Here is a 16,775-nt window from a genome sequence, read left to right on the forward strand (position 1 = left end):
GGTTTTACAGTTAGGAGGTAGAGAGTCATGAAGAATCAGAAGTTGGAATGAAATTGAAAACCTAGGTGAGTAGAAAGATCATAAGAAGATAGTAGCTTTTGTTAAAAGATAATAAACACTTCTTGAAATTAAGTTCATATGATAATAGGAAATTTTCCATAGGACTGAACCTCAGGTGAGAGACTAGAGATGAATGGATGCATAGATGGATGGATGGATGGGTAGATAATCTGGGAATTAGCTACATTGAGAATAATTGAACCCATGAGAACTGATTAGGTTACCAAGAACAAGTACTAAGAAGATAGACCAAGACAGAAACTTGGTATACCCACAGTTCGGTGGCATGATACGGTTGTTGAACCAACAAAAGAAATTAAGGAGTGGTTAGATAGAGAAAAAGCCCAAGAAAGTGTCATGAATGCCCAAAGAAAGGGAAAGTACCTAATAGAGGAGGGTGGCATAGTGTAAAATGGTGCAGATGGGTCAAGAAAGATATTTGAGAAAAGACTTGTCAGATTTGGCAGGTTGTAGTTAAGTCAGGAACTTACAAGGTGTTAATAGGAACGTGAGAAAAGAATTTGAAGTGACTAGTGTGGATAAGGTAAATTCTGACAGGCAATGTTCTGAGCATGATCCATTTATTTGTAAGTAGCAGTTTCTAATAAGTGGTGTCAGTGACCTCTCAATGACTAAAGACCTTGAGTGAGGTCTGACAGGGTCTTTTATAATAATTAGCAAGATGGCAGAGCAAAATCTCAAGCAACATAGGTGTGTCTTCTGGTTGGTTTTGGATGACAGAATCAGAATTGATATAACATTATTTAGACCTCCCCTTCTGAAACCCCTTCAGCCATTGCCAAGACATGATTTGAATCACCAGACAAAGGTCCTCATGCCATGGATGTAGCCTCTGCAGTGGTGGGATGGGGAATTTACTGCTGTTGTTCAGTTGTGCCCAACTCTGTAACCTCCATGGACCATAGCTATCCCTGTGGTTTTCTTGGTAAGAATTCTGAAGTAGTTTGTCATTTCCTTTATTCAGTGGAACCTTTAGTTAAGCAGAGGTTAAATAACTTACCCATAGTCATATCTAGGAAGTTTCTGAGGCAGGATTTAAACTCCAATCTTTCTGACTGCAGGCCTAGCAGTCTATCCTCCTGGGCCATTTAGCTTCCTCCTAGGCGTATAGGAGTTAGGTGACTTGCCCAAGGCCACACAGCTAGGAAATTTTCTTATTTGATTCTTGGAAGATCAGACCTCCCATAAATCATTTATACTCCTGATTAAAGTTACAAATCAGAGTATGATAAAAGTCATTCACATGTATCCCTCCATAATGTTTAATAAAGCAGTGATAATAGAAACAAAATTATGGACTAATATATCTCCGTTGAAGTGTCAAGTTTCTGGCTGCTTGTTCTAATGCTATAACCTTAATATATGGGAGTTAGGGCTAAAGAAATTTCATCCTAGATATTCTACCTTCATGGGATTGATTTGAGAGGGAGTGGCCCCCAAACCATTAGGCTTAATCTTTCAATAATTCATCTCTTAGTCTTTGAGCTATGACCAAAAAATTGGTGAATTCTGTCAGGGGCAATCTCCTTCAGTAAATAAGCCTTAAAGAGATAGTGGTTCCTGGGGAAGGAATAAGAATGAAGGGTGGACATTCATTCTCTTTCCTAGTAACCCATTTGCAATATCCATTTCATTATCACATCATGTCTCAGGGCCCTGGTTTCCCATGCATTTGTCCAATTACTGAAAACATCTCTTCTTAGGTATTCTGGAATGGGCTTGTTCTCAGAATAGCTCTGAAGGGAAGGATTTCTCATAAAAGGTCTGCTCCTTTAGTTTAGGTTATTTATAAAGATTTTTCGATGTTTCTACCAGACTTGTTGCAGTTTAGCAAATCAAGCCTCTTAAATTTTGCTTTCCAATACCTAGTGGTGAACACAAGCTCAAACCTTTGGTCCTACTCCTATTAACAACAAAGCTATAAGAACAACATCAAGTTAAGAACCCATAGTTCTCTGAAACTTTGTAGATTTTAAGTTTTTATATACTCCTTTGTTGTGTCTTATCTTTATCTAAACCTTGTACCTAATATAGACACTGTCAACAACAGGCTGAAGGAAGAATTTTTAAAAGAATCTGTGAGGATGTAACTTGTAAATGAGTCCTTCTGTATCAAAATTTTCTTAAGAACTCAATTTAGATAAATTGAGTCAAATTCTCCAAGCCAGGTAATTATTTATGTTTCTTGGAAGAGGGCCAAATCCTCCAACAAAAACCAGACTCCTGGTTGATATCAGAAGACTCAGCATACTGGAAGAGACCTTCTTTTATAACTTTAAAAGAACAGCCAAGTTTTCCAGACAGTCACAAAAATAGTATTAAGAATAGTCATAACTTTCAAAGGATAAAGACACCCAGCAACACTGTTTATTGGTTAGTTCAACTAAGGCACAACCCTTATTTGTGGTTAGGTCAACCAGGAAGCACCCCTTATTCAGTGAAAGAACTCTTCTGATCATGACCTAAGGAGTCACTTGATGGTTATCTAGGGGAGAAGGATGTTCTCTGGGCCTACTCTGGATAAAGATGGGTGGTAGTGAAAAATACCATATCTGGTTATAAAACTCAGGTCAAAGCCAATGACACATACCCGATCATAAGTTAGGGTGCATTATATATCAATTCAGAAGGGTGGGGCTGACTCTAAGGCCTAAGCTAAAGCAGTTTTAAAACTTTACTAAAATAGTAAGAAAAACCTTCTAAAATCATGGCTTATACTAATTTAGAATTACAATGATGGTTATCATAAAACTACTGCTAACATTAATATATAATCATGTATAAGAGGGTAGGGGTATTTTCTCACTCACACTTACATTAAAAATGTAAAATTTAACAAAGTAGACATGTAAGCCATTAAAAATACTTTTCAAAATTGACATTGACTCCATTATCATTTAACTTTTTATGTCTGACATTAATTTATTTCATTCTTTATTTTAGATTTAAGTTTCATAAAGAGAGAAATTTCAGTTTCACTATTTATAATTGTCCTGTGATGCAAATTAGCAAATTATGTTGATATATTTATGAAGCTCAAATAATGACTGAGAAAAAAATTATGCATTTTAAAGTACCACAAAAGACAGAACTCTGAAAAATCTTTTAAATTGAGTGTTTAAAAAAAGACCTAGGAAATGCCAGGATTGTGTGAAGGGTGAACAATACAATTTATATAAGTCTCAAACCCAGTTTTTAGAACTTATTAATAGAACATACTTAAATCCTGGCTGAATCTGTGGACAGTTTTGCCATTTTGATCTAGCATTGGCTTTTTTTATTGGAAGATTAGGTGTATTATATTCTGAGAAGCAAGGTATTATTATCCCTTGTTGGATTAGGGAATTCAATGATTAGTCTGATACCCTCTATTTCTTCTTTACTTAAGGGATATTGAGGTACACAAGGAACTGGTCCTTCCTTAGTCCTCACTCTTAACAGGAGTAGCTGATTTCAATAGACCTACATCTGTGGAAGACTTTGACCATAAATCTTGAGGGGTATCCTTAGGAATAGGATAGATGGAATCCAACTCATCCTCTTTACTGACTGAATCTAAGAACAGCAGTGGAAAAGCTTTCAGAGATTCTTCTGGTAGATGTAATGATATATACCCAGTATCAGTACATTGGATTGTTGCTCATAATTTACACAATAAATCCCTACCAAGAAGATTCATGGGGCAGTCTGGCATACAAAGAAATGCATACTCCACAGATAAAGGACCTAAAGTGATCATTTTAGGTTGTAATTTTGCTATTCTCTCTGGTTTTCCAGTCACTCTTTTGCTTCCATGGTACCAACAGCTCTACAATCTTTAGGAATACTTTGAAAAACTGATTTGCTGGCTCCAATATCAACCAAAAGATCATATATCTGATCACCTGTTGTAACAGATACATATGGCTCTGTGCTGTTTGGAGATTGAAATGTTTCTAATATTGGCACTAGCACAGTAACATCAGTACAAAGCTCAGTCATTTCCTATCCATCCAAGTTTACATCTGCTTAAACTACATGATATTCCCAGGATTTTGCATCATCAGCTTTTACACTACTCTCATTGGTCCATATATTCTCCATGTATCATTGGTCTCATTTACAATTTCATTATTATTCTTCAGTTTATATTCTTCATTAATTTCCCTTATTTTAAATTCACTAGGATTTTCTACTAAATTTATATTATAATTTTATTTTCCCTTATGATTATTTACACTAATCATATTATTCTTTGATTCATTTAATTCATTTATATCTCCATCAACCTTATTATCATTTCATTCATTTTCATTTATACTCAACTCATTGTCCCTTAATTAAATTACAGATGTATTCTTGGTAAACAACCTTATTATCATTACATTCATTTTCATTTATTTATACTCAGCTCATTATCCCTTAATTCAATTACAGATGCATTCTTGGTAAACCTTCATAACAAACACGCACCCTTGCTGTGGTCTCCCTTGACAACCTGGCTATACTTTGGCCTAGCTCCAGACTTTACCCACTCCTGCATAGTAGTCAGATCTGGGGCTTGGGCTCCTTGGCAACAGGCATTTTGGCACTGATTTACATTTCTCATTTGATAATTATTATTATTATTCCACTGGTTATCATTATTCCAATTATTATTACTATATTGTCTATTAAATCTTCCATTTTTGTTTATCTGTCTATTGAATTGGCCTCTATACCTACATTCTGACAAAGTGGCCAACTCAATTACAAAGGAAACAATGTTTGGGAACTGATCTGCTGTCCTTAGGCCTATAGTTCTTCTTAGACTGCATGGATCTCAAAGCAGCCACTGCCTTGACCTCTTTTATCTCACTGTCTTTAGCTTTTAATTCTGCTTCCTTAAGCTTTCTTTTTAGGTCTTCCACTATAGTATCTTTCTCCTCATATCTATCCTCAGTGTCAGTGGTCAAGTATGTTGCCTTACGTCTTAGGTCTTCCAGTTCCATCTCTTCCCAGTCAGGGTAGTTATTTGTAAAAAACAACTTAATTTTGGGGATTGCATTATTAACAAAGATCCTCTTTATATGAGCTATTGTCCCTTCCTCGAGTACATCCATGTTTAGGAATGTCTTGGCTTCTTCCATGATTCTGTCTAAAAAAGGCCGTAGGTGTTTCTGTGACCTTTTGTTTTATGTATTCAAATTTTGACCAGGCATTTGGTCTCTTAGTGTGTCTCCCCATGACTTCAATAATTAATTGCCTACACTCCTTCATTCTATCATATTGTACTTTGCTATTCATATCCTCAGGGTAATGCTCTGGCCATGATGGTAAAATGGGGTCCTTCCTAGTGTCATCAAGAAATCTGTTTCTCTCTCTCTTTGTCAATAGCTCCTTCATTAATAATGCAAAGTCATTGTAATCTGGGTCAAATAAATCTATTGTCCTCTTCATCTCTTTTATTACACAGTTGGGCTCTTCTAGAAAGCTAGGGGTTCTTCTTTTTATGGACTCCAAGTCCTCTAGGGTAAATTTTTTGTATGTCTTGACCTGAAATATCTCATTCCTAGAGACTACAGGAAGATCCCTTAGTGGACATAGGGTAGCCATCTCTGCAGCCTCTTCCTGTTGTAACCTGTTGAGATTTTCTTTTCCCCAGTGTTTACATTATTCCCACACCCATATTCCGTGTTTAAAACTTTGTGTTCTCTTATATATAATTCCATCTGATCAAGTTGGTATTTCATTTGTATCACCATCAGTTTAAGTTCTGAATCCTTAGTTACTCAGATCACAATTGCCTTTAACTATTTGCCGTTGAAAAAGAAAGCCACTCTACACTTGTACAAGACATACGGAAAGATACAACATATGGGGATATATGACAAGACAGTTTTCATCTTAATTTCCATAACTGGTTTCAGCCATTGATATTCCAAACCTAATGATGAACATACATTAGGGAACAGTACAAACAAAATGTAAGGGATATGCAGAATGCACTACCACAATATCATTAAAACATCCATTACTACATATCCAGACACTTTCTAACAGGAAAAATTTGAGAAGAAAAAAAATTTTTTCCCAAGATGGCTGTTTAGAGCAGGTGGCAATAGCTCTTTAATATTTAAATACCCCTAGTAGCTCAGCAGGAGTCTGAGCATTCAGCTAGCCCCCACCCTTGGGCTATATAACTTCTTAGAGTGAAAATGGAATGTTCCACTCTTAACTGCCTTTTCTCTCTGCACCCCTTTTATAAGTCAATATTATACAATTATACAATAAGAAAACCATAAAATTTAGGTTTTACAATCTAGCTGACTCAGCCAAGTGAAATAACCATATTAAGTTAGGGGGGTTTAGGATGGAAAACATAGGGATTAACATATAAATATTTTGTTTTTATTTTTCAGAGATGGAGAGGGTAGGAATGAGGGAAAGGGATTTCTGACAGCTTAGCCCCTATTTTAAGCCACTATCTAATAATCCTATCTTAGCTACAATAAACTTCTAAGGGCCAGTCCAACAGAAAGTTCGGAGATCTTACACTGAGGATTTCTAGATGGTCCAGAGAATGGCTGGAGCTCTCATTATTGTCCCTTAGTCCACCTAAGGATATTGAAAAACTCGTATCCGCTCCTGCTTCAGAGGGCTGCTTGTAGGATGATCCAAAGATGTCCCAGGAGCACAGATCAGCCCCCTCCAGCAGCCAAACCCCAAGAGAGTGACCAGTAAACTGTCTCTCCTACCATTTGGAATCTTTATCCTGCCAGCTTTGAAGATTCTCTGCCTGTCAATCATACTTATGCACTAAGCATTACATTGCAACAATATCCTATTAGAATAATTTATATTTGATATAATTGTCTGATCTTGTTGCTTTTTTCAAAATTTTCCCTTCTAGCTAATCAGCCAGTTACCCCCTTAGGAGTATGAGATACTGTAGAGATCTAATCCTAAACATGAACACATTTCTGTCAGCATTCTTTGTAAGTAAAAGATGCTCATTTAACTTCAAATTGTGATAGACAACAAAAGACTTGGAATGGGACGTGTAAATATACCAAGTATTTAATCTCAAATTTTATACAGAGAACAATGTATATGAATTATCTACATGTAAACTGTCTACACTTCAGGACATGCTTAATATACAGATGTTAATCCCAAATCAAACAATAAACCTAAGTAAAATTGGATTTCCCTTTGAGGTAACACAAGATAGTCCACAATTTTACTTTCCTCTAAGGTAATCAATTGTACTAAAAAATCTTTTCCTTATAACCAAACAGAAGATATTTGTGATTTTAACCATACTAATTAATATCTTTGTCTCACAAACTTCTTCATCTCTGTCTAATTATGCCTATATCATTCTGAGACATTTCAAGGACTTAATTTTATACATGAATATGTAATTATCAGGAGGTAGATGATAAGCATAATAACTCATTTATTTAAGTTACATAGGATATGGAGTTAACTACAAATTCCTAGTAAAAACAATGGAATCTTTCAAAATTGAATCCTATTATATTAATTCAGAAGTGCTCGGAAATCACAACAAAAAGATTCATCAAATTTTTAAAAAATACAACTTTATCTGCCTTGGTTAGAGAGATTTGCTATGAAAGGAAGAAGCAGGGACATGATTAAAATAGCATCAAAACTAGTCTTCCAAACCTAAGTCTAAGGGCACAGAATTACTCAATCTAGGTATAAGAAGATACAACATTTTTAGTTCTATTTGATTTTTACTAAGTGTCATGTTTACTATTTGAAACAGCCAATCATACAGCAAAGTTCTGCCCCGTTCATTGGGCATAATAACCAGGCCCATGGGAAACATTCTTCTCCAAAAGGAAATAACACAATGGGGAAATTGAGTCAAGAGGATCCTACTATTCCTATAATTAGTCCTACTTATTGACTCAAGAGGATCCTACCACAACATTCCAAGGCATAGCCATGTAGTAGTTCTCAGTCTGGACTCCCTTGAGCAGCTAGAGGCATTTTGCTCAAATAGTGGATTACTGACTTAATGATCATTCAGACAATTGTACCTGCCCAAAACTTGGAACAAATTAGATTACATTCCCAGAAGATTTTACCTCAAATAGCTACTTTTCACTAATCATAGTTTAGGGCCAGATAATTATAATTACTCTCATATTGTTGCAGGAAATTAGGTAGCAATAAAAAAAAAACTAGAAGACATACAAAACTAGAAGACATACTAGAAGACACTTCAATGACCTTTTCATCTTCCTCCTCTTAAACTCATCTGGGTGTCAAAATCAGTCATTAGAAATTAAAAAAATATTTATATCCTGTAATTCCACCTAGATAATAAATATATATGATGGTTCACTCAAAAATAAGAACCCTGAAAAATACTAATTATTGCAAATATCCAGACTACTGTATATTTATCTCTTAAGGTATTGTTTATTAACTCCTTAAGTAAAATTAAGTCTCCAGTACTGAAGTCTATTAAGATTAAGTTGGTTCATAATGGAACTTCAATATTTACTATTTTAGGTATAAATTCATAATTATAAATCCTCATATAAATTGCTGATAATATAATAAACCAACTTGCAAAAGGACTGTTTATAATACAGAAGGGGGTCTAATTTTTTTTAGTGAACTAATTCACAAATTCTTTCATAGAGCTGATAAGTCTTTATAACCTTGATTTAGATAGCTCCAAGAAACCTGGGAAGTTTACAAATCAGGAGATTTTTACAAGGTCTCGCTTTTCCTTTTCCACAAAATAAATAATTATTCTTCCCTTTTAAAATATGTCCAATTAAATGCTTCACAGGTTTTAAAATTTTGACAATAACCATTAATAGCTGCACTAATAATTTCATAGTATCTAAATGAAAATTAAGTTTTCCAGTGGAAAACATTATCCTTTTAATAGCATTTGTCATATAATTTCCCAGAATTTACAATATAAGAAAATTTAGAAACACAATAACAACATTCACAACATCATAAATTTAAAGCATGAAACAAAACTTATTACTAGTTAAGTGATATCAAATCAAATGCATTTCCAAATTATTTTTCTTAGAAAACTTCATCCAATCACCTTTGTACTAATCATGCTTAACCCAGTATAGCATTTAATTAAAGAGATAATAATAATTAAGATAAACACACTTCTCTGACTGAGCAAAATCAGTTTTTTAACAGTGACGTGTAACAGTTAACAAAGCAGGTCAGGCCAGCAACCTTCACTGAGTAGGGGGGGAACACCAAAAGCTTTTCCTCAAAGGACAAATGTTCAAAGGTTATGGAAAAATATCTTTAGGAATTATAGACTTAAGAACTATATGAAAGATTTTTCTAAAAAAGATTTTTACTAAGATGAAAAATGCAAATCAAAAGTACTGACACTTAAAAAATTGAGAGAGTAGAAACCATAGCCTAAAGGGAAATTGAGCAAGCCATAATAGACCATCCAAAAATTAAAATCCAATAAATGCTCTGGTTCTGATCATTTTAGAAGTGAATGCTCTAGGGGTCAGCTAGATGGCTTAGTGGATTTAAAACCAGGTTTAGAGATAGGAGGTCCTGAGTTCAAATGTGGCCTCCTATACTTCCTACCTTTATGACCATAGGCAACTTTCCTAACCTCCACTGTCTAGCCTTTACCTCTCTTCTGCCTTGGAACCAATACACAGTATTGATTCTAAGATGTAAAGTAAGGGTTTAAAAAAAAATGAATGCTCTTAAGTTTGCAGTAGTACAGAAAGGGACTCTACTAAATTTCTTTTACCAAATGCATATGATCCTCATAACAATTCCAAGAAGAAAATAAGTATAAAAAGAAAACTAAAGATAAATAACGATGCTAAAATGTTACATGAAATTTCATCAAAAAACCTAAATAGTCCAAATTCAGATTGAGACACCATTCTTCACTTTATTTCCTCCATAATTTTTTCTCTAGTGTAAGCAATGTCTTATTTTACAACATGATAAAAGGAAAATATGTATTATATGATGATATATATATGTGTGTGTGTGTGTATATATATATATATATATATATACACATCCTGTATTATATTGCCTTGCTTGTTAGGGAGGGGGAAAGGATAGGAGGAAGAGGAAAAAAAAAAGTCATTTAAAAAAGATTTTATATATAAATCACAATTTTCTATAGAATTTTACCAGAATTTTAAGGTTTCTTAGAATAGAAAACATGTAGGCATCTTATAAAATTTTCTATATAAAGATGTTACACATTAAAAAAAACCTATAGCAATGTTGGTAATTTTCTTGATGGCAAAGTCAGAAAGCAATTTACCATATTTTCCTTTGATATTTAGCAGAACATGTTTTTCATTTATTTTTTTCCTTCAGATTGGGATACTGGGCCTGGAACTAATCAGTTAACTGAGAAAAGACTCAAAAGGGAAAATTCCTATGTCTTTAAATTGGGAGATGCATTGGAATACTATGTCAATTTGCAGAGGCAGGAGCAGAACCATGAGGAGAAGCATTCTAGGCAAGTAAAAATTAATCCAAAAGAAAAATCCTAACAAATTACAGAATTTTCAGTTTTTTAAATAAAGTCTACTTTTCTTATCTGGTCTATATAAGAAACTATAAATGTGATCTATAATTGTAGAATTTGAGACATTATTCATACTAAAGCAGAATTTAGTAGGCTATTATCAAAGTATCAATTTTCTAAATATAATGAATGTGAATTTTCTTTCCTTTTGTAATTCATATATTTTTAATAGCTTTGATAACTGATAAATGTAATACATGTAAGTAAACCTGTAGTCCCAATTCATCCATTATTTCTCATCATAGAATTCCTATTGGAGAAAATCTTCATAAAAATCATGAATATACCAAGGCCTTCTGGAACACACACATGGCCAATCATCAAACAGTTCATAATAGAGAGAAGCCTTATGAATGTAACTATTGTGGAAAAGCCTTCCGCTCAAGTTCATACCTTATTCAACATCAGAGAACTCATACTGGGGAGAAACCTTATGAATGCAATGATTGTGGAAAAACCTTCCGCTGGAGCTCACAATTTACTCAACATCAAAGACTGCATAGTGGAGTGAAACTTTATAAATGTAATGATTGTGGGAAAGTATTCCCGAATAGAACATACCTTACTGAACATCAGAGAATTCATACTGGAGAGAAACCTTTTGAATGTAATGATTGTGGGAGGACCTTCCGCTGGAGCTCACAGTTTACTCAGCATCAAAGACTGCATACTGGAGTGAAACTTTTTAAATGTAATGATTGTGGAAAGGTATTCCCCAATAAGACATACCTTAGTGAACATCAGAGAATTCATACTGGAGAGAAACCTTATGAATGTAATGATTGTGGAAAGACTTTTCGATGGAGTTCACAATTAACTCTTCATCAGAGAACTCATACTGGAGAGAAACCTTATAAATGTAATAATTGTGAGAGGGCCTTCCGTAGCAAATTGCATCTTACTCGACATCAGAGACTTCATACTGGAGAGAAACCTTATGAGTGCCATGAATGTGGCGAGGCCTTCCGCTGGAGCTCACAGTTGACTGTACATCGGAAAATTCATACTGGAGATGCTCCTTACAAATGTGATGATTGTGGAAAGGTCTTCTGTTGGAGCTCACAATTTATTGAACACCAAAGAATTCATACTGGAGAAAAACCCTATAAGTGTAATGATTGTGGAAAGGCCTTTGGCTGGCTCTCACAGTTTACTCGACATCTAAGAATACATACAGGAGAAAAAACCTATAAATGTTATGAATGTGGAAAGACCTTCCTTGACAGTACATATCTTACTGAACATCAGAGAATTCATACTGGAGAGAAACCTTATGAATGTAATGATTGTGGAAAAGTCTTCCATTGGAGTTCATATCTTACTCAACACCAAAAGACTCATACTGGAGAGAAGCCTTATAAATGTAATGAATGTGGAAAGAACTTCTGCTGGAGATCACAGTTTACTCAACATCAGAGACAACATACTGGACTGAAACTATATAAGTGTAATGATTGTGGGAAATCATTCCTTAACAAGACTTATCTTACTCAACATAGGAGGACTCATACCAGAGAGAAGCCCTATAAGTGTAATGAATGTGGAAAGAACTTTCGCTGGAGCTCACAGTTTACTCAACATCAGAGACTGCATACTGGAGTGAAACTCTATCCATGTAATGATTGTGGAAAGTCATTCCTTAGTAACACATACCTTACTCAACATAAGAGGACTCATACAAGAGAGAAGCCTTATAAGTGTAATGATTGTGGGAGGACCTTCCGCTGGAGCTCACAGTTTACTCAGCATCAAAGACTACATACTGGAGTGAAACTTTTTAAATGTAATGATTGTGGGAAGGTATTTCCCAATAAGACATACCTTAGTGAACATCAGAGAATTCATACTGGAGAGAAGCCTTTTGAATGTACTGATTGTGGGAGAGCCTTCCGATGGAGTTCACAGTTAACAATACATCAGAGAACTCATACTGGAGAGAAGCCTTATAAATGTAACAGTTGTGAGAAAGCTTTCCGTTGCAAACTAAACCTTAATCGACATCAGAGAATTCATACTGCAAAAAAATAAGTGTGATTGTCAGTGTTCTTTAGCTAGCTTTCTTGACTTACATGACATCTGCAAACTCATTAAGGAAAGAAAGCCTATATTATTATGAACGCAGAAAGACTTTACTCAACAACACATTCATTACTGAAATATCAGAAAATTCATACTAGAGAGGAACCTTTTGAATGTGAGGATTGTAAAAAAGCCTTTCATACCAACCCACATCTTACTGGATGTAAGAGACTTCAAACTGGAAAAGAAACTTTATGAAATGTGGGAACATCTTCCATTAGAACTCACAATTTACACATTATCAGATAATACAAACTCTTAAGAAAATAATTGTGAGAATTTTTTCTCAAGTGACAGTTTTACTGAATATAAGAGAATATATACTTCAGATTAATGTTATGGATGTGGAAAGGCCTTTCATCAATAGTGAACTCTTTTATTCAACATCAGTTAACTCCTACTGGAAAGAAACTCTTTATATATCATGAGAGTGGAAAGGCCTTTAAGAGCAGAGCTCTAACTCAACATCAGATTGCTCATATTGGAAAAAACTTATGAAAATAGAAACTTGTGAATAATTGAGAAGGCTTTCAACTAGTTGAGCTGAGTCAGAAAGGAAATCAGGAATTAAATGAGCTTTGAGATTGGAGTGCAATTCAGATATGAGGTTCAGAGAATTCAAAGACAAAAAGTGATAATCTGGATCAGCATTTTATCAAAATTCTCCTGCTACTCCCTCCCTCCCCTCCTTTGCCATGTAGGTTAGGATACTTCCTGCCCTAAAAGGAAAGGAACCTAGCCTCAAGACTTAATTGGCAAGGTAGGCCAAGGTTCAAGCTCTCTGGCTATTGATGCAGCCTCCCCAATCTGTGTTAAGATGACTTCCTAGTCATCTAAGGGCATAAATAGACTGTATTCACTTCTTTAGGATTTAACACATTATCTTATGCTAACCAGACTTGTTTCCATATGTAGATGAAAGGTGGCCTATCTACCTAAGCTAAGTGTTGCACCTTTATTGAGTATTTTTTTTTACACTATGGCTAAGTAATTTTTTTAACTGTTGAATGAGTATGAGCATATCATTCCATTCTGATATTTGACTTAAACTAGTAGACCAGTGTGAATCAGACTTTGTCTTAACTCCCGATATATCTGGATCAAAGTACATGGAGAAGAATAACATGTTAGTACAACAGAGAAATAAAAGGACCTAGAGAGCTTTTAATGACAGAGAGGGTTATATTCCATAGGCACTGAAGAGCCACTGAAATTTATTGTTTACGAGGAGTAATATGATCAAACTATGGGGTAAGAAGATCACTAGGTTTGTCGAGCACGGATTTGAGTGTGGAGAAGCTTTAAGGCAAGGAAACCAAATAAGAGGCTTTTTATACCTGATGAGGTTTTGATGAGGACCTGAATTAAGGTAGTGGTTATATGTGAAGAAAATGGAAAATATGTGTGTTATTGTAGAGATAATTGATAAGAGTTGACAACTGAGTGGAATTTGAGAATAAGAGTAAGGATTGCACAGGGGCTGGGGAACTGAGTGACTGGAAGGAATAATTCTTGTACAATAATATGAACACTAAAATAAGCAATATGTTCAGGAAGGTGAAAAATAATGAATTCTATCATCTACTTGAGAAACCTGTGGGAAAATTCAGTTAAAATGTCTCTTAGATAATGGATGATGTATGGTATAGAACTGAAGCTCAAGAGAGAGTCCAAAGTTGGATATATGACTGGAAGTTTTCTATGTAGAGGTGATAATTAGACCCCTAGAATGTGCTGAGGTTACTAAAGAAGATAAGATAAAGAAAAGAGGGTCCAATAATATAGAACCCACTGTTAGTGGGCATGCCACAGATGAAGACTGAGCAGAGGAGAACAAAGAGTGGTCAACCAAGAAAACCAGGAGATAATATTACGAAAACCCAGGAAGGACAGTGTAGTAAATAAATAGTGTCAAGTGCTACAGAGAGGTCAAGAACCCAAATTCAGGTATGAATTAGATTAGATGACAGTTGAGCTCTCTTTGAACTCTGGAATCCTATAATTAATTAACTGAGTACTTTGACCCTGTGTGCCCTGATTTTTTTTTTACCATTTTAAATTATAGTTATCTATCATCAATAATCAAACTACAAAATAAATAAAAATTTTACATAAATCATTAACTTTGTTTAAAGTAACACTACATACATTCACAACATAAAGCAATTTTTTTCTTTTGGTTTTTATTCTGAATCTTTTTTTAGGACTCTGAAGCTGTTCTGCTTTTCATCCTAGTTCTAGACCTCACTGATTGTCTATTTGCAGTGTCAGTCCAAATATATAGAGTATTCCAGAAATCTTAATACAGTTTTAAATTTAAACAAACTTAGAATTTCAATAAGACTTTTGGGATACCCCTGCTCCTACATGCATTGATGGATTAGCACTATGGATTTCTATCTAATTTTTAAATCATAGTCCAGACAATAGATACTTTTATCTACTTTGGTTTTCTGTGTGGATAATTAGGCCAAAATTTCAAGTGATTAGGTATCTTATATAGGAGGCTCTTCAGTGCTCTGAGATTTGAAAATAGCAGTATAAAGATGGCATTCACAAGAGCATTTAAAGAGACTCACCACTTATTGGGAATGATAAATATTATATAAACACACTGATATGTTATACTATATTTCAGGTCAAAAGAGGGTTGTACTCAATCTATATACCACATTTTGTATCACTTGATATTCGACCTTTTCATACTTATTTTTGTTTTGTAATTTCTAATATAGATGGCTTGATTGTTTTGCATTAATATTATCATACTTTATTCAGCCATCTTATCATATGTTTATGTGTTTGAGTGTGTGTGTGTTTGGCATTTTTGCACTTATATATAAAGAGGCTTTGGATATTTTGGAATAGAGGCCCTATTTTCATTTTTATTATAGATTTAGTATTCCTTTTATGGAATTTCTAGGGTGAAATGTCTGGTCAATATTTTTATTCATTGAATAGTGATATATTATTAAATATTTGTAAGTTTACCATTTCATTAATTATTTAATGAAAGTCCTCTTTTCCCCATAATCTCTACATTATTGGGACTTTGTTCAAAGTTTGAAGGTATTATGTTCATTATTTAAATTAAATTTGCAATATGATGTGTCCAGTGTCTGAAAGGGAAAAAAAAGTCTTTCAATTGGGAATGACTGAACACATTGTATTAGAAGAATTGATGGAAATTACTGTATTATGAGAAATAACAGAGATGGTTTCAGAAAAATTGGAAAGATTTGCATGAATTTATGTGAGCAACAACATTGTAAAGATTTAATTCTAAACAATGCGTTGATCAACAAAAATTAAGAGTGGACTGATGAAGAAGAATACTATCAACTTCCTAACAAAGAAGTGATGAACTCAAGTTGTAGAATACATTGGATTTGAGATACTCTTTTATATACATCCAGCATGGGAATTCATTTTATTTAATTGCATATATATTAGGAAAAGATGAGACAACATCCTCTCCTGTTTGACTATATTACTTACATTTTAAAAGTAGGACAAGAGGTATTTAATTGTTTTTCTTTCCCTATTTTCTTTTGAAAGTATTATAACAGAGACATGGAGCAGAGATATAGAATGAATTAGGGCCAAGTTTCTCATCCTCCGTGCTCCCCAAACTCCCTCCAAACAGATCTAGAAAACATAAGCTTGACTCCTGAGAGGAAGCCCTAGAAAAAAGTCTCACCATGAGTCATTTTTCTAGCTTCTGTCTGCATAGGGATATATATCTCTGGACACTGGGAACATGCAGTCTGATCACAAGCATGCTATGTGCAGAAGCACTCCAGTGTGCAGAAAGGCTATGTCCAAGTTAAGACTTGGCCTCCAGCCCATACCAAGGCATCTCAGCTTTGTGCAGGCTTTAGGAATAGGTGCCATCTAGCAGTTTTGTTTCCTACCAAGTTACAGATTGAAGGCATACTAAAGAGGGAACTTTTGACCAAGGACATTAGAACAAGTACTGGGCTCTCTACTGAGAGCATTAAGTTCAGAAACAAAGCAGGAGCCAAATCTCAAGAGTAGAGTAGAGATTCAGTTA

The 16,775-nt window shown here is 34.5% G+C and overlaps 1 protein-coding gene across 1 annotated transcript in view; it reads left to right on the forward strand.

Moving 5' to 3' along the window:
• Positions 1–16,775, forward strand: part of LOC100014624 (zinc finger protein 845-like) — a 63,925-nt gene that overhangs the window by 7,965 nt on the left and 39,185 nt on the right. The window contains exons 5-6 of the mRNA XM_007477054.2: positions 10,429–10,573; positions 10,888–12,667. Coding sequence (XP_007477116.2) covers positions 10,429–10,573; positions 10,888–12,667 — 1,925 coding nt within the window. The remainder of the gene's footprint in view (positions 1–10,428; positions 10,574–10,887; positions 12,668–16,775) is intronic.

Source organism: Monodelphis domestica, chromosome 1 (assembly GCF_027887165.1).
Source record: "Monodelphis domestica isolate mMonDom1 chromosome 1, mMonDom1.pri, whole genome shotgun sequence".
Classification (NCBI taxonomy): domain Eukaryota; kingdom Metazoa; phylum Chordata; class Mammalia; order Didelphimorphia; family Didelphidae; genus Monodelphis; species Monodelphis domestica.